Source organism: Zalophus californianus, chromosome 11 (genome assembly GCF_009762305.2).
Source record: "Zalophus californianus isolate mZalCal1 chromosome 11, mZalCal1.pri.v2, whole genome shotgun sequence".
Classification (NCBI taxonomy): Eukaryota; Metazoa; Chordata; class Mammalia; order Carnivora; family Otariidae; genus Zalophus; species Zalophus californianus.
Genome location: NC_045605.1, coordinates 10,927,791 through 10,945,880, shown reverse-complemented (window position 1 = coordinate 10,945,880; position 18,090 = coordinate 10,927,791). Strand labels below are relative to the sequence as shown.

General features: G+C 55.2%; 1 protein-coding gene across 4 annotated transcripts in view; it reads right to left on the bottom strand.

Annotated features, from left to right (window-relative positions):
* The window catches only part of ZBTB16 (zinc finger and BTB domain containing 16), a 184,767-nt gene extending 168,064 nt beyond the window's left edge, over window positions 1–16,703 (bottom strand). Inside the window, exons 1-2 of one of the 4 annotated variants that reach the window (XM_035722771.1) lie at window positions 16,378–16,703; window positions 12,016–13,373 (exon numbers count right to left, since the gene is read on the bottom strand). In XM_035722771.1, the coding sequence (XP_035578664.1) occupies window positions 12,016–13,283 (1,268 nt within the window). In that variant the 5' untranslated portion in view covers window positions 13,284–13,373; window positions 16,378–16,703. Of the gene's footprint in view, window positions 1–12,015; window positions 13,374–14,336; window positions 14,451–15,111; window positions 15,674–16,012; window positions 16,054–16,377 lie in introns of those variants that run through there. The other 3 variants (XM_035722773.1, XM_035722772.1, XM_027578971.2) reach the window with 3 other exon arrangements.
* Between the last annotated feature and the right edge of the window lie 1,387 nt (window positions 16,704–18,090).

Sequence of the window (18,090 nt, the reverse complement as noted above, 5' to 3'; positions counted from 1 at the left end):
GTGCGTCCACGTGAAGGAGGAAAGCAGGTGAAGGGCAGGAAGCGGGCAGACCGTGTGATATATGCAGCTGCCTTCCATCAGGTGCTTTTACACATCTCCATCCCGATCTGAAAGAGGGTCTTGGCTCCCCACCTGGTCCCTCCCTCACACACCACCCCTCACCCTGACCCCGACACTTTATCTTGGCCTATTGGGAAAACTGGCATTTATCAAGTAATCTACTCCTCATATATTGTTAAACAGACCACAGGGGTTATCAGTGGAGTTGATACAGGGAGATAAACAGCAACCTCTTATGCAAATAGCACTAAGAATGTGGGACTGGCCACAGGACAAAATCGGAATTTAGAAGAACATGAACCTTAAGGCTTTACCTAGGTTCCAACCCTGGAAACCGCAGGAGCTCGGAGAAGGTTCTCTGGATGGATTCTCCTCTCGCTTTCTTGCAGGGAGGGGCAGGTGGGGGGGGGGGTCCAACCTGCCTGGCCAAGAAGGGTGGTGGCTTCCTGTCTTTCTAATAGAACTTTCTGTGACCATGGCCTTCGCCTCCTTGCCACGGAAACTTCATTTTTCTAGGATTTCAGATCCATCGGAATGAGCTCTGTTCAGAAAGGGAGAGAATGGTATTCTCCAAGGTGGGAAGGGGGTCAGAGGGTGGAGGGAAAAAAAATCCACAGAAAACCAGGAGTTCTGGGTCCCAAGACACAAGCCGCATGACCAGGAGAGGATCCCTCCCCCTGGGCTCTGCAGATCTGCCTCTGCGTGGCAAGAAGCAGGGCCAGGTGGCATCTTTTCAAACCTTTCTCATTATTTGAAGGGCAAACTCACATCAAGAACCAAGAGGTGAGTGGCTCCAAGTGACAAAAGCCTTGCATTCAGAGGGACAGAGCAAGCGGCTTCTCACACCAGGCTGCAGGCAGGGGAGGGGAAGGGGTGGAAACAGGAGAATGACAGAATCCAGGGCTGGCCAGAATGAAAGACTGAATGGAAGAGCCTAATTTACACAGGAAGTGAGCACTTACCAGACCCTTCATCTCAACACACAAAACCCTCGGCCATATCTGGAAGCAATTACATCCAGTTAACATGATCTGCTTGCCACTAAAATTAACTGCAAACAGAAATATTTTTCACTTTTGCAACGGGGGATGCCAAGGTTTGGCCTACCCCCGCTAACCCCCGAGCCATTGAATCTGGCTGCTGGGGAATACTTAGCAGCTACCCAGCTCAAAAAACAAAAACCACTCTTGTGGCTGTCAGGACACAAAAAGTAAAATAGTGGATAATTATGAAGACGGGAAGGAGGGGGAGAGGTGGCAGTAAAAACCATTGTGCTAGAAATTGAGGAAAGGGGCCAGGCACGCGGGCCCCAAATGGGTCTGCGGCGTTTTACAAGTCCAGCCCTGGTTTTCCACGCTCAACGTCAAGGGAAGAAAAATGTTTTTAGAGTCACTCGATTTAGCAGTGCTTCACATTGTTTTTAGGTCCCATCTTCATCCCTTCTGCCAAGGGGACGGGGGTGGGGGTATGTAGGGAGGTAGACTCGCAAATGTTAGCAGATCCTTAATTTAGCAGAGCATTTAGGGGACAACTGTCACGATTTAACTTCTGCACTGAGCGCTTCCCATCCCTACTCCACGAACGCTTCTGAAGCGGCTTCCACCTGCTCCAAGAGGGGTTAGAGTCCGCGATTCATTTGAGACAGGCACAGTTTTCTCACGGAGAGGGTGGAGGGGAGAGCTTGTGGGCACGAGGAAACGGGCCACTGTCCCATCTCCAAAACTCCAGGTCAGCTGCTTCGACGCACTGACCATTCCCGTCCCTTCTCTCTGTACCCAGCCCGCCGACTGGACAAGAACTTATTTTTATTTTTCCTTGAACTGTTGTCACTGATGTCAGAGACAGATGGACCGATTTGTTTTAAAGTTCCGGAAGGAGGCATCATCTCCAAGCCCCTTCCCTGCCCACCTACCCCCCCCCCCCCGCCCCGGCCCATCATCTTCTGGAGTCACCAGACTCCCCGGGCCGCACCTCCCAGTGTAGTTCGCTCCTTTGTCACCAGGGGCCTTCCACGCGGCAGCAGGCAGACACCTCACGAACCTCGTTTCTCAAAGAGTCGGGCCAAAGCTTCCCCCCAGAACGAGGTCAAACGCTGCTCTTCTCCGCAAAAAAATCACATTTACAAACATGACTCGCAGGCAGAAGAGGAAGGAGGGACAACTAAGCAGCTTTTCTTTGATTCCAAGGTTCTGATGAAGAAGAAAGTCTGGATACACTAAACGGAGAAAAAGGACTAGACCATTCTTTCCAGAATTTCTTAGAATAATATTACGATGAGAAAGAAAGAGACACCTCCTGTCAGTGAGGGCCGCAGACCACGCCACGTGCCTGCCCCGGGCTCCATATTCCGAATGCATCCTCCTATGGCTAGTATCACCGCAGCACGTTAGAACTTCCTCCCAGAGAGGAGGAAGACGGCGGTTAGGTATCTCGCCCAAACCACGGAGCTTCTAAGAGGCCGAGGATGAATTCAAACCCAGGTTCCCAGCTGCCCACATTCTGCGGCCAAGGATTCCAGAAACTTCTGACACTGCAGGAATGCAAACAGCCCAGCAAATAATCATCCCCAAAACCCACGCCCCCTCCCGGAGACAGCCCCTGCACGCACACACACACACACACACACACACACACACACACACACACACACACACACACACACACACACACACACACACACACACACACACACACACACACACACACACACACACACACACCGAGGCACACACAGGCTCCGCTCTGCCACCACCCGCCAGCCATCCAGGCACAGAAACGGTTAAGTCATCCTCACTGAATAAATCAAAAGTTCAAGGCTGCAACATACCACAATGATTCCCTCTTTACATATGACAAGAACCAGAGAGGGGCTGAAATCCCAAGCATCCTGAGCAGCCCGCACAGGTTACCCCGCCAGGGTCAGGGCCGCGGACCTTTAGAGGCAACATTCATTTCCTGAACAGGACAAGTTCTCCTGACCATAAAGCTAATAGGAACTTCCTCGCACGGCGAGCTCAGGCTGACAAGGCTACTTGTCACTGGCCACGCAGGAGGAGGGCGCTGGTTCCCATTAGCGGGTTATGATGCCAGGTGCTACTAATAAGGTACATCGGCAAGAAACAAGAGCCTGCTAAGTTGTCTCTCCGACTCTGGAAGTAATCAGGCCTGGGCTTTGGGGTTGGGGAGAGGACCTTATTTAAAGAGAGGATGGGGGGTGTTGGGGGGGGGAGGTTAGCCACGGTAGACCCCGACTGCATCTAACCCGCTGAACGGCTTAAATAAATACATTTCAAACAATCCCTCTGAATTTCCCCCAACTACCATAAAAGACTCCCCCAAGTCAACACTAAGAATGTCTCCCCCAGCACTCCAGGCCTGATAGATCACCAAGAACCATTACGGCCGGCCACATCTGCTTCTCACTATGGCAAGGAGCGTTGTGCCAACAGGCCTAATGGCATTAAGATCACAACGCTCGGCTAATCCACTTAGAGACCGACACCGGGCAAGGGTGGCAGGGGGCTCAGCGAGCGAGCGAGCAGCCCCCTTGTCAGGCTGGGGTCACAAAGAAGCGGGAAGCAGGGAGGCAGCCTCACGTGTGAGTCCCTGCTGTCGGCTTTAGGTGACCTGCTACCTCATTTAACTTGTTTAAAACCACATGGAGAGGTGAGGGGCTAAGCTCCCTTCACAGGAGAGGCGCCCGACAAGTCGGACAGGTGGAGTCATCTGCCCAAATTCACAACGTGGTGCCAAGTCACACCCACGTCTGTCTGACGTCAGTCTTTGCGCCCCTGCCCTGCACACCCCGCCCCTACAAAGAGAAAGGTCTGGCGGTCTGTCTTGCTCCTGACACGCCTGGTGGTGGTGTTTGTGTCCGTGTCCAAATCCTTACTTAACATTCTGGGAAGTCCAGATGGCCCAAGGGGGCGCCCGGCTGGCTCAGTCAGAAAAGCATGTGACTCTTAATCTCGGGGTCTTGAGTTCAAGCCCCACGTTGGGTGCAGAGATGACTTAAATAAATAAATAAACTTCTTTAAGACGTAAATAAAAATGGCCCCAAAGAGGGGAGAATGCTAAAAACCACTTCCAACTGGCCGTGCAATTTCTCCTCTTCATCAAAAATTCTGTGACCGAGTCTCCTGATCACTTTGCCAGGGAGGTCCCATGGTCTCAGGAAGTTCTTTTTTTTTTTTTTTAAGATTTATTTATTTATTTGTTTGAGAGAGAGAAAGAGTACATGAGAGGGGGGGAAGGTCAGAGGGAGAAGCAGACTCCCCGCTGAGCAGGGAGCCCGATGCGGGACTCGATCCCGGGACTCCAGGATCATGACCCGAGCCGAAGGCAGTCGCTTAACCAACTGAGCCACCCAGGCGCCCAAGTCTCAGGAAGTTCTTCGTGCTGTCTAACTCAGCTTCTTCCTACTGCAAAGCTGCACGAAATCTGTTCCTGCTGAAGGAAATCGGGGCTTGAGGACAGATTCGAACATGAGCTGGGAACTTAGAAATGAGCAGGTTTTGGAGAGTTTTCAGCCAAAGTTTCCATCCTGACAATAAAGTACTGGATCCCCTGCTTGCAGCTGCAGAGATAAGCCTCACGTAGGCAAAACCCAACCATGGTTTTTCCAGACTGAACCAGCATAATAAGGACACCGGGGCTTTTAAGGGGAGACAGTAGAAAGGGGGATTTCTGATTATGCTGGTATGAAATTAACAGCAAGAGATTTTTATTTTTGTAAGTGCGTTTCTTTTTCTCTCTTTCTGTTTTTTGTTTGTTTGTTTTTCTTTTTTGAGTCAGCATAAAAGGCCCCTATCGCTAGAAGCTGGTCTCTCTGAGCCGTAAGAGATGATGCGGGATGATGCTGTGCTCCCAGGACTTCTGTGGCCCTGACCCCTAAAAACCTGAATGCTCTGAAGTAAGCAGCCCCCTCCCCTACCTACTCTGCTCCTCTCGAGCCATGGGAGGAGATCCGAAGGCCAGAGGGGACCAAGCGATGAGCCTCCTGGCCACCAGCTGCAGGGAACACAGAGCTGGTCCTTCCTGTATGTCCCCTTCCCTTATGATTCCATCCGGGCCCGAAGGTCCAAACAGGGCATTATGGAAAACACAGTGAATATGGGGCCAGAAGACCTGAGCACGAACCCCGGCACCCCCCTTCACAGTCTTACTGTGGACAAGTCTGGTAACCTCTCATACTTCCCTCTGCCCATGAGGGAACTTGCAACTAGTATCCCCCTTACAGGGTGGCCAGAGCGTGTGAGGACAGCCTGACTCTGAACGCACTTAGCACAGAACCCATAATGTACCAAGCACTGAGAATGCTGTTTGCAAATCCACGGTTAGCAGCGGGGAGGCAGGACAGGGAAGGAGCTCTGGAATGCCCACCCGCCTCAAGCCCAGACTTCCCTCCGTAAACTGGGGCTTGTGCTCCTCATCTCTGCGTCGACCACAGTGATTTGCTCGCCTGGCCACAGGCACGGGCTATTGGATACTGGGTGAGCCTGCTCGGCATTTGGAACTGATGATGGTGGAGTGCTGCCCAGCTAAATTTAAATGAGAACTGGAATGACTCATCAGGCTGCGGGTTAATGGGACAAAGAGTACCCTGGCCACCAGGGTACAAGAGATCAGCTTCTGGGGAGGGGGGAAATGCAGGTGCTCAGGGTGTATCGGCCCCACATGCCGCCCATATGAACTAACACCTCTGGGGAAAAGCAGGCCCCGCCGGACCAACAGGAATGCATTTCTTACCCTGCACCGCCAGTGTGCCGTTTCACAAGAGCCATAAAAATACAATAGCGAATACACACGGAGCATTTACTCGATGCCACCATTCCTTGTACTTGACAAACATTTGCTAATGAATCGCTGTAACAACCCAGTGGGTAGGTACTGTTATTATGCACATTTTACCAAGGAGCAAACAGGCAGAGAGAGGTTAAGAAACACAAACACAGTCACACAGCTGGTAAGTGGTAAAATCAGGATTCTGGCCCAGAGAGTCGAATTTGCTCGAAATGCACATTTACTACGTGGAAAACATCAGAGGTGGGGCTGTGGGGATGCCCCGGTGAATTTTTCTTTCTATCAAAATAACTGCCATCAAGCCAGGGCTTTCACCTAACGCCACCGAAACAGAACCTTTAAGAAAACCTTCTGTTGGGGCGCCTGGGTGGCTCAGTCGGTTAAGCGTCTGCCTTCCACTCAGGTCATGATCCCAGGATCCTGGGATGGAGCCCCGCATCGGGCTCCCTGCTCAGCGGGGAGCCTGCTTCTCTCCCTCTGCTGCTCCCCCTGTTATGCTCTCTCTCTCTCTCTCTCTCTGCCAAATAAATAAATACAATCTTTAAAAAAAAAAATCTTCTGTTACCGAGGAGAATTCAGGAACCCTCCAAGGGGCACACTGAGGCACGCCTGTGTTCATTTAGCAAGATTCTTAAGTCTCTCAGCTGGACTTGTTTTAAAGTCATTAATTTAAAAAAAATTAAAGTGATTGGAAATGTTTTTCCCCTGAATTAGCAAGAAATGAAAGAGTTGTGAATGGAGTTTGATTTTAACAGTTTAGGATAATCACTATTTTAAAGATTCATAAATAGAGTTCCTAGAACAAGCAGGAGGCGAACGTGTCGCTGAGCTGAGGCGTTCTTGCTTCCTCTCCCCTCCAGCAATTAGCAGCTCCATCCAATAGTGACAGCAAATTAAAATGGGACTTTTCTCGCTGAGATAAAAGAACAGGCCACTTCCCTCCACTGGAAAGAAAATAAAAGAAATCATCTTCAAAATGTCCCAGAGTTCAGCCTAGAGCCCAGCTGAGTTCGTGAGTATTAAAAATGAAGTGGGAGCAGACAGGAACAAATCAGAGGGAGCCCTATTCTAGCTGGCTGACTGCCAATCCAAGACAGGGCAAAATGCAAGTAGCCAAAAAGACTTCATGAAGATGTAAGTACACGCACAAGGGGTTAAGGGAACTTCTTAAAGAACTCAACCCAGAAACAGCTCATCCGAGCACTTCGTTTTACAAACGAAGGAATTAAGCTCAGAAGGGAAAAGAGCCCAACAAAGGTCATGGGGCTAAAAACCACGCAGTGGAGTCTAGAGGCCTGGCCTCCACCCCAGCTGGGCACAGCAAACACCACCAAGTCTCCTGCCATCTTCCCAACTACCCAACTAACGACCTCTCCAAAGGCCAGATTTCCAGGAGTCCAAGAGGTGATAAACGTAAGTCATTCATCACCCCCAAAAGGACACTTCCTGGAAATAGAAATGGATTCAGAAAGGATTTGGGCAAATCTGTGAATGACAGAACAGCCACAAATAGCTACTCAGAGAAGTCGATCTCCACCTGACCTTTAGGATTGACGTCAAGGAAGATAGCTGTGGCCTCCAACAGTGGTATCTGAGGGATGGTGTTGGCACCCAAAGACTACCTCAGATGGATCCGCCCCAGAACGGCAGTGTGCGTGTGCTTATATGGCCTGGCGCAGAGTACTCAGGACTGGGCATCAGAAGGGAAGCTGGGCTCCCGACCCTATCCATTTATAGCTATGTGACCTTGGACAAGTCATTTATGGGCTCCAGAGCTCCTTTTCCTCGTCTGCAAGGTGGGGCTGAAAAAGGTCCACAATCCCTGATCCAAAACCTGTGGGTACTTCAGAAAGCCAAACTGTTCGGATTTTAGAAAGCTACTACGGGGCCCACAAGTGTTTGCCAGTCCCGAAGGAGTCTAGAGAAGCACTCTGTAATCAAACACATTAATATTTTTGCAGCAAAACATATGAATATTCAAAATAGGTGGGATAAATATAGCCTCCCATCAGTTCAGATCAGGTTTTGCCACTAAATGAGTTGCACAAAACCTTTTCGCTTTCAGAGCTTCTCAGACTTCATATTCACAGATAGGGGATGATGGAGCTGAACCCGCGTAGGGGAGGCTGCAGTGCGGAGAGACAAAGTCCCGAAAAGAGCCCGGCAAAGAAGAAAGCACTACCACTGATCAAAGGCACTGTTGATATTACTGCTGTTGGCTGTCCTTACTACACTCTTTCCCAGCAGAGCTGGGTTTGACCTCGGAGGTGCCTAAAGGCGGCAGAACGATGAAAGGCAACCAAGAGTAAGGGCAACAGCTAAGCTCCCCAAAGTGGCCGAAACCAAGGTCAACAGCTGCTGGACCTCTACATGGTCAACCACCGAAAACAGAGCAGCTGGCCACCTGAGAGACCAAAGCGAAGAGCCAGGCAGAAATCTGTCATCACAACTATGTGGTTCACGCACCCTAGAGCTGGCCCCAAGAAGCCTCTGGGAAGGGCTGCACACGTGGGTCCGGGGAGCTGGCTGAGATCATTCCTTGTTTCCCGAGCATCCCTTCAGGAGCCTGGCAAGAGTTCCTACTGTGTGCGTGCAGGATTCACACTGTAGCCAGTCCAAGGGTCTGCTGGAGAAGATCCAGAGGCCCCAGGGCAAAGAAGACCCAGCTCTGATTCTGCAGCACGCAATTCGGAAACATATTCCTACCAGGCTGTGTGAGCCTGGGGAGACTGAGGGCTAGGAATGAGGACTGTGTTCACACCTAAGTCAACCTCACCTTCAGCTGTAATCCTATCAACCTGTGTGTATAACTCTGAGAAGGAGAAGTTGCGGCAGGCTCAGGTGAGCTGGTCCCTAGCTCATCCCTAGCTTATCAGATCCAGATAAGCCTACATGCAGAACAGCTCCAGCCTTTCAGAGACAGAGAGAAAAGAGAGATGAACCTAGAGAAGGAGAGTCCAATCCTCCAGAAACCTGCTGGGACACTCCCTCCCTCAGATACTGTCCTAGAGAAGGTTGTGGCACCCAGAGCTTGCTCCTCATCTGCTTAGAGAATGCTGCTGGTCTTTCGGGTCTGCTGACCTTCTGGATCCTTCAGGTAAGTGAGTCCCATTTAATTTACCCAAGGAGCCCTGCCCTGTCTTTCCATGGGTCCCTGACTCCAGATGATGCTGCCTGTACGTTCTTGCCCAGCACCGCGGGGACCACCACCTCGCTCTTCTATTCTGTCCACGGCTCCAGCTCTCTCTCACCAGCCTGGCACTGAGGCGACCTAGTGACGGGATCCAGACCGAACCCTCCCTCCCGAGCCACTTCCCTGCCCTCTCCCCCTCTCTCCTTTCCATGCCCTTCTATTCCTCAAGGATCCGGGCAATAAGAACTGTGGGGGGACTTAACTCAGCAACACTTTAGTCTGTGGCTTAAAAGTAAAATAAAACGAAACCTGTAGCTTGTTTTCTCGCTTCATCGCTGCTATGTTTACACCCAATTGCACAACATCCTGATGCCAAAATCTCCCCCTCTGACTGTTTGGTCTTGCCCTCTTGTTTGGACTGGTGGTTGTGATGCGTGGGGAGGTACAGAGAAGAGCGGGAATTAGGCAAGTGGCACCTTAATCGGGGAGTTCTGAGGGAGAGAGAAAAAGCCTCCCACAAAGTGCATCTGACCAGGGGGCGGCCACAGGAACATCTTCTCCCTTCCTTGATTTCTTCAGTCCCTGCAGCTTCCCACCTGAGGCCCTGCCCTCGGCTCTAGTCTGTTGGGCTGCAGCAGCTTACTTCCCACCCTCAGTCAAAAGCACATTTGCAAAGTTGGCAGCCCACAGCCGAGGATCCCTGGACCAGGGCCTTCCCGTCATAAGCTCACAGGGACAGGGACATTCTCCGCACCACCTCATGACCAGCAGGGCCCCGGGGGAAGGCAGTGCTGTGGACACGACACTCCAGAATTCAGAGTCAAGGGAGGCAATACAGAGACCCGAACAGAATGGGTGACCGAAGTGTCCGTCGTCACCTGCATGCTTACTATGTGTCACTCGCTCGCTGCTCTAGGGGTTCCTGGATGTTACTGCACCAATTCAGCACCACGCTCTACAGACCATCTCCATTTTAAATATTTTTTTTTAAGTAGGCTCCACACCCAGCGTGGAGCCCACCACAGGACTTGAACTTACAACCCTGAGATCAAGACCTGAGCTGACAGCAAGAGTCGGACACTTAACCCACTGAACCACGCAGGTGGCCCATCTCCATTTTAAAAAGAGTAAAACAAAGCTCAGAAAGGTTACATAACGATCCCAAGCTCCCATGGAGAGACATGGCTAGTCCCACGGCCCATTCTCCAGGGAATGTAACACAGCCAGGCCTCTGCCTCTCCCCAGAGGACAGAGGGTCCCACAGAATGGGAGCCTGGACCTCCTGGGAGGGTGGTATCTTCTGCAGCCCACCCAGCTATAGAGGCAACTGGGACCAGAGGAGAGCCAGAAATAAAATTACTTTCCACTGTACCCTATTTCTCACAGCATGTAACTGAAAGAATTCACATCCGGAAAAGATGATAGATCTGGTCCAGTTTGGGGAGGGGGGTTTCCTCTTCAGGAAAGTCTGAGCAAAAACAAACACATCCTCCGTCTATTTCTGAGTGTCACAAGCATCAAGAAGACACACCTCACTGGCGGTTATTTTTCGCACCCGCCGGAAAAATTTGGCTACGTTCAGCTCAGCGGCACTTTCCACAAAATCAGTCTCAAGAGCCACCGATCAGGCAGCGTCGGCGGCACAGGTTCCGGCTGGGCTTGGGGTGATCAGCCGACCTCCAGATGCCTCTCCGGCCCCCACACCCACTCACTCACGCCCCCTCTCCTGTACCTGAAGCAAGAACAGAGGAGAGGGTGGAGGAAGAGGGTTGCTGAAGGGCAGACTCCCCCCCAAGATCGGCTAAACAGCAGGCGAGAGGGCGTGCCAGAGATATTATCATGGACAACAACGAAAGTAGCTTTCCTGACACCATTCACCTGACCAAGGGACGAGGGGGTAAAATGATGGGCACATTGTTACAACAGATCCAAGTAAAAGTCAAACCCACTACAGATTCTGTCCATATTCACTCCACTTAGGATGAGCGATGCTCAAAACCCTCTGTTGTGTAGACGTGATCCTCTTCAGCACGAAGCGACTCCAAGAGGTGGCAAAGTACCAGGAGGCTAAGACCTGAATTTGAATCCAACCCGGTCTCTTATCATCTATGTGACCCTGGGAAAGGGTCTTAGCATCTTCCTGTGTGAAAGAAGAACAGCCCCCTACCCAGCTCAGCAGACTGCTCTAACAAAAATGTGACTCCATGTAAAGCACTCAGTATTGAGCGGGGCATACCAAAAGAGCTCAACGAATGCTCATCTCACAGAGAAAGAAACAGAAGCCAGAAGGGAGTCAGTGCTGGCCCCAAGTCGCATTTAATTCAATGTGAGTAGAGACGGGATAAGAATAAGGCTGCAGGCTGCAAAATCGAGACTCTCATACCCGTCCGTCCCCCTTGAATGTAAATCAACTCCCTCTAAATGTGTTTGCAGGGGCAGAGAACGAGGAGGGAGAGGAAGCAACATTCCTGGTGAGAAACGTTCCCCAGGAATGGCGCGTGGAACCCGCAGCTCCTCACATGGCCGAAGCAGCATCAGCCCCTCCCAGGCTCCAGAGCTGCCCACTGCTGGCCTTGGCGGGGAGCACTCCCTGGGGACTTGGGCACCAGGGCACCTGTGTCCCTGAAACCCAGCAACATGGCCACGGCCAGGCCAGGGGAGACCCTCTTCTCCAATCCCACCTCCTCGTCTCCCACCCTCCAGTTTATTAAGTCCTCCAGGCAAAGGCGACCAGACCCAACAGCAGAAAAACTAAACGAGAGCCCAAAAGCAAAAAGAGAAAAAAGAGCTGGGCCCCCGTGAGTTCCCCGATGCTTAGGAAAGACCCCAGGTCCTCTTGCCACATTTGAAGACTATGCCCCTCATCCCCCACCCAGGACTTAGAAAAAGCAGGGGTTTCTTTACAAAGAGCAGGGAGGACTGGGGAGCCAGGCCCCAGGGCGCGGGGGTAGCTGGTTATGAAGGCAAGGTGTCCGAGCCAGAGGGCTGGGGCCAGGGTGCGGGGCCGGAGAGAACCCTACCTGTGCTGCTCCACAGCCTCATTGTCAGGAAGCTCCACCCCACACACGCTGCACTGCTCCCCGATGGTCCGGCTCTCAGACTTCATGCCCACAGCCAGCTCCCCCAGCTTGTTGAACAGCTCCCTCTGGATGAAGCCCTGGGGCAGCAGCCCCCCGTAGGTACTAAAGTCCATGGACACGGCCAGGGCAGGCTGCACGTGGAGGCCCGAAGTCACTGAGGATGGCATGCTCAACACGGCGTCAGCCTTGTGGTTGGGCAACACGGAATAGATGCCCAGGTGTTTCTCAGCTGGGGGCGTGGGGTGTTCGGGGCGGCCCGGGGGGCCCTGGCCAGCCTCGGTGGGAGGCAGCAGGGGCTCCGTGCTCTCCTCACGCCCATAATGCAGCTCCCGAGCGCTGGTGATGACGCTGCTCCGAGTCGGGGTCCCGGGCCCCTCTTTGCCCCTTTCCTCAACTTTGTCCCCCACGGCGCCCACCGTGCTGGACTCGGTGGCCCCAGGGCTGTCCTGGCCAGGCACCTCGTCCACCTGCATCATCTCCGTCTTCCCCTCAGCCACCCCAGCATGCCTCCCGCCTCCAGCCAGAGTTGGCTCTTCGGGCCCTGCAGGAGGCTGAAGAGTTCCCTGGAGGAGAGACTGTCCTATGGTCATCAAACTGTCCACCGCAGCCTTGGTGGGACTCATGGCTGAATGACCGAATGAGGTGGAGACAGAAGGGCTCTGGTCCACCATGGGTCCCGGGAGGCTCTGTGCGGCCACACTGGCATACCCACTCTCCTCGCTGGAATGCTTTGAGATGAAGATGTTCTTGAGGTACCGAGCTTTGCGGTCCTCTTCCTCCTCGGTCGCTCCATCTGCCATGGTGGCCTCTGTGTCATTGTCATCCGAGGCCTGGATGGTCTCCAGGATCTTCAGGCACTGCTCCTCCAGGTACTCAATCTCTAAGATCTCGGCTGCATACAGCAGGTCATCCAGGTCCTCCGCCTTGGCTTGCAGTGTGGCCGTGTATGCGTACTCCAGAATCTGCTGGAAGGTCTTTGGCGAGAGGAAGTCCAGGGTATAGTGCTGACTGTTGCGGTGGAATAGGATCTCGAACATCTTGCTGGTGCAGGCCAGCACGGTCCGGTGGGCATGGAACTCCTGGCTGTCCACCATGATGACCACATCACACAGTGTGCCGGCCAGCCGCATCTGGTTGGCCTTGCACAGGAGCCCTGTGGGGTGGCTGGGGTTCTGCAGCTGGATCATGCCCATCTTTGTCAGATCCATGGTGCTCCCCTCGGCTTAGGCATGAGGCTCTCTTTCCTTCTTGGCTCTGCGTGGCGGGGCTGGGTGGGTGTCCTGGACCAACCAAGGGGGCTACAGGGGGTAAGGGAGGGGCGGGAAAAGAGATGAGAGAACAAAAGACAGATTAGTGTCCCTAAAAGTAAGGAGTCAAACAACACAGCCCCCGCATAACCCCCCCCCCCCCCGTGAGACAGTCTTGGTGGTTTTAATGCGGGCGGGGTGGGGGGGAGAAGGAAGTTTCCTAGAACCCTGCAACCTGCCTTTACAAGCCCAGGAATGAGGAGGGTAAAAAGAAGTTTCTGCCATCACACACGCTTCATTCACTGCTCTGTGATGGCTGTTAGATGAAGCAAAATGGCAATTACAGTGAAGCCTTGTGAGTCCCGGGCTTTCTGGAAGTCTGAGAGTGGGAGCTCAGGTACATGCAACAAGGCAACATGCGTTATGAGGAAGTGTCGGCCCGCACTTTAAATGAGAGTTTAACCCCTTCCTTTAGTCAGTTAAAGCCCTGGATCTTACTCTCAACCCCTGTGCAGTAAACCTCATCTTCTAAACAGAGTTCTATGTCCTGCCTCACTGCAGCCTCGCAAGGAGCACAGGTAAGCCTACTGGGGCTCGCAGCCTCCAGTCGGGGCCCACAGGAGTCTACGAGCAAGGGCTCTCCTTCTCTGGCCCTCCCAGGCCTCTGCCCTTCCCCTCTTCTCAGGGCTGCAAGGGACTGACCCGCCCACACCCTGACTGCCCCCCCTTAGGCACCAACGGAAACACACACACATAACCCTCACACTAGTTTGGCTTACTTCCACCCATAGGTGCCTCAGAGCTATTGCACATGCCATCGGAAATCTGGACTGTGTGTGCATGGGCATGTGCGTGCACACAACAGCTGGAAGGAGAGTTAACACGTGTGCAAATACTTCTCGGCGATGCCACACCTACCTCCTGCCCACAAGTGCCCAGTGGGCAAGAGGATCTAAAAGATGCAGAATAGGTCACGAAAGACCTAGAGATAAAGAGATCATAGGAAATATGGACCTCTCTAGCCAGCAGTGCACACACTAAGTACATGAACTCCAAGCGTGTCCCACAGGCTCCGAGGTCCTGCGCCCAGGAGCAGCAGTTGGTGCCGGACATGGCTTGGAGGCACCAGATGTGATACTGGCACCAGCATCTAGTGTGTATGTTAAAAACAGTATGAAGAGAGAACAGGCTGGGAGACAAAGGCCTCTCCCAAAGCGCTGTTTGAGGGCTCTGGGACTCCCTAACCGGTTTAAAGTGTTAGGAAGACATCACCCAGCCCCAACCCCTCCCCCCCCCCCCCCCCCCCCCCCGCCTCTGCCTTGCTGTGGCCAACGCTGCAGTGAAATGAACTGGAAACAGCAGAACACAGGCTCTCCCTGGCTCTGGGAACACCGCTTGCCTCCACCCCCAAAAGGAGCCCTATTGGCTCCAGAGCCACAGATCTCACGCAGAAAGGGTTAACAGGACGACTAGTCAAGACACTTTTGCTGCCCACCCTGGGGTGGGGACTAAGGCCGTCAAGAGTGGAACTGCCACTCATCCGCGCCTTGCCACCGTGGGTGCGCTTTCCTTCAGACCCAGGGGCTTCGGAGAACGAGGAGGGGCCATCGAAAGAATGGAAGCTGGGCCACTCGAATTCCTTCCCAAAAGCAAGCGCCCTGGGTCCTGCGGGAAATCAGGGTGCTCTTGGGCAGCCGACCTCCACCCACGGTTTCACGCCCGGGATCTGGTGGGCGCCGGCTGCAGCGCCCAGCCCCGCGGGGCGGGGGGGGGGGACGCCGGCGCTCACCCGCTCGAGCTCCGGGGATCGATCTTGCTCTCACTCGCCCCCAGTCCAAGCCACCCCCACAGAGACTTGGAAGCGACTTCAGCAAACTTGGGGAAGCAACTTTTCCCGGGGAGCCAGACGGCAGAGAGAAGAGGAGCAGGGTTAGGGAAGAGGGAAAGCGAAAGAGACCCGAACGAAAGACGAGAGTCGGGGCAGGCTGGACGCCGAGCGAGAGCGCGAGGAGGCGGACCCGCCCCGCGGCGCAGGGGCAGCACAAAAGCCCGACAGCGAGTTGTGGAAGGAAAAGCGAGAAGGGAGCTGCCGGCCCTCCCTCTCGGACCCGGGGCCGTGACCCCCGGCAGCGACGGGCAGGGTGCCGGCCGGGGCACGTTGCGAGCGTCCCGGGGAGCGGGCGGGTGAATCGCCGCACGGCGCGTCTGTGCGTTCCGGTGGGTCCGCGGGCCGGCGAGATGGTGCGCATTTCGAGCGCGTGCGGGAGCGTTCGAGGGGCTGTGCGAGCGAGCTGCCGGCGCGCCAGGTTGGGAAACGCATCCCGAATGCATCAGGTGCAGAGCCGGGGCACCCACCGAGCGCGGCCCGGAGCGCACCGCGAGCTCCCGCGCCACGGCCGGTCCCGCCGAGAGCCGAGGAGGGCCCGGAGCCCGGGAGACCCTTCGGAGCTCCGCCACGGCCGCCCCTCCCCCCCAAAACGGGTCGGGGGTCAAGTCCAATCAGAAAAAAAAGAGCCCACCACGTTTTTCAAAGAGAAAGCAAACCCAAGTGAATCCGAGTCCTGCTCCCCTCCGCCCCCAGATCCACTCCTCGGATCCTCGGCTTCTGGCTTCCCAGCCGGCGAAAAAACACAAATAAACCACAACCCTATCGCGCCCGCGCACCGGTCCGCATACATATGAGCACCCACCGACTCCCGGCTCCTCCGCCGGCCCCTGGTGGTACAAAGCCTCCGGTTCCCCGACCCTCCGCTCGCGCCCGCAACCCCCGCAGACCAGTCTGCCCCCCACCTCTCACCCCGACCGTGCCCTAGAGCGGAAGGGTTGGGGAGGCAGCTGCGCCCAAGCTGACAGCCGGGGCTCCCCTTCTAGCCGACCCCCAACCGGCGGTGGCGACGGCTGCCGCAGCAGGAAGGGAACACGCCGAATAAAATAAGGCACAAGCCCGGCGGCCGAGTGGCCGAAGGGAGCGCGCCCCTCGGACCTCTCCAGCCCCCCGGCGCCCCGGCGCGCGCCTGCGGCTGAGAGGTGCGCCCCTCCCCGGCCCCCCACTCACCGCTGCCGAGCCGGGCGCTGGGGGTGGGTGTGCGTGCCTCTTGGGGGGGTGTGCCTGTGTCGGGGAGGGGTGTTGCTGGGAACTGTTGCTCTCGGTATCACGGCGGCAGCGGCGGCATCGCCCGGCAGTTCGCAGTACCCGCTCTCATCGCCCTCAACTCCTCTCTGCTGCGAGGTTAGCAAATCACCACCGGCTGCGGCGCCTCCGCCGCGTCCCACGTCAACGCGGAGCCCCCTCCCCTGCGAGGCCCCGGCGCCTCTCCATCTTTAGTGCTGGCGGCCGAGCCCGGCTCGCTGCCCACAGCTGCCCCCCTTCCTCCCCCCCCCCTCCCGCGCCGTCCCCGGGCTCAGCCCGCCCACCCCCACCCCCGTACTGGCCGAGCCCGCGCGCGCTCCCCGCCCCACCCCTCCCCTCCGCCGTCTCCCCTCCCCTCCCCTCCCTTCCGCGCGCGCCGCGCTCCGGGCTTCGCCTGACATCTAGCTGCTGCTGGGGCGCCGGCGGCCGCCGCTCACCGGCCCAGCGGAGAGGAAAGGAGAAGGAGCTCGCGGAGAGCGGGACCAGGGACTCGGAACCCTCAGTGCGGGCAATGGAGGTGAGGGGCGAGGAGCAGCCCCCACCTTCAACCCCAGGTTTTTTATTTCCTCTGGACACGGGTTTTCCTCTTCCCTGCTGCCCCGGGCGCGGAGTTTCGTCCCCGGCTCCAGTGTTTGCCCCGATTCTGTGTGTGTCATCTCGCCTTTCACTTTTCTCCGGGCTCGGGGCCGCATCCCCCGCATCCCGACATCGGTTGCAGAAGGTCCCTTTCTCAGCCCAAGCCCAGGCCTTCTAATGCCTCCGGGTGTTGGGCATCCGGATTGCGAAAAGTCTCCAGGGGCGCGCATTTCGCAGGCCCTGGGGAGCCTAGTGCCAGAGGGTCCGCGGGGATGAGTCTCGGTCGAAGGGAGATCCCTTCCTCATTTTAGCTGTGGGGATCCCCGGAGGCGAGGTCGAGGCCCGAGAGAGGAACTTTTATCCCTCTCAGTCTTGAGCATCCCCTGGGCTTTCACACACACACACACACACACACACACACACACACACACACACACCAACTTTTATCCCTCTCAGTCCTGAGCATCCCCTGGGCTTACACACACACACACACACCAACTTTTATCCCTCTCAGTCCTGAGCATCCCCTGGGCACACACACACACACACACACACACACACACACACACCAACTTTTATCCCTCTCAGTCCTGAGCATCCCCTGGGCACACACACACACACACACACACACACACACACACACACACACCAACTTTTATCCCTCTCAGTCCTGAGCATCCCCTGGGCACACACACACACACACACACACACACACACACCAACTTTTATCCCTCTCAGTCCTGAGCATCCCCTGGGCGCGCGCGCGCACACACACACACACACACACACACACACACACACACACACACACACACACACACACACACACACACACACACACACACACACACACACACACCCCGCCCCCGGGCCAGGGAACCTGGTTGGAGACAGTTCCTGAGAACCGCGTCCTGCTCAGCGCAAAGCCTCCAGGGAGCGAGTGAACGCTTGAAAAGGCTCCAGAGCCCCCCAAAGAGCCTCCTTCTCTCCGCTGGCCGCTCCTCTGTAGAGTGGAGCTGAGATCACTAACCGCGGGGTAGAGCAACCAGAAGAAACCTACCC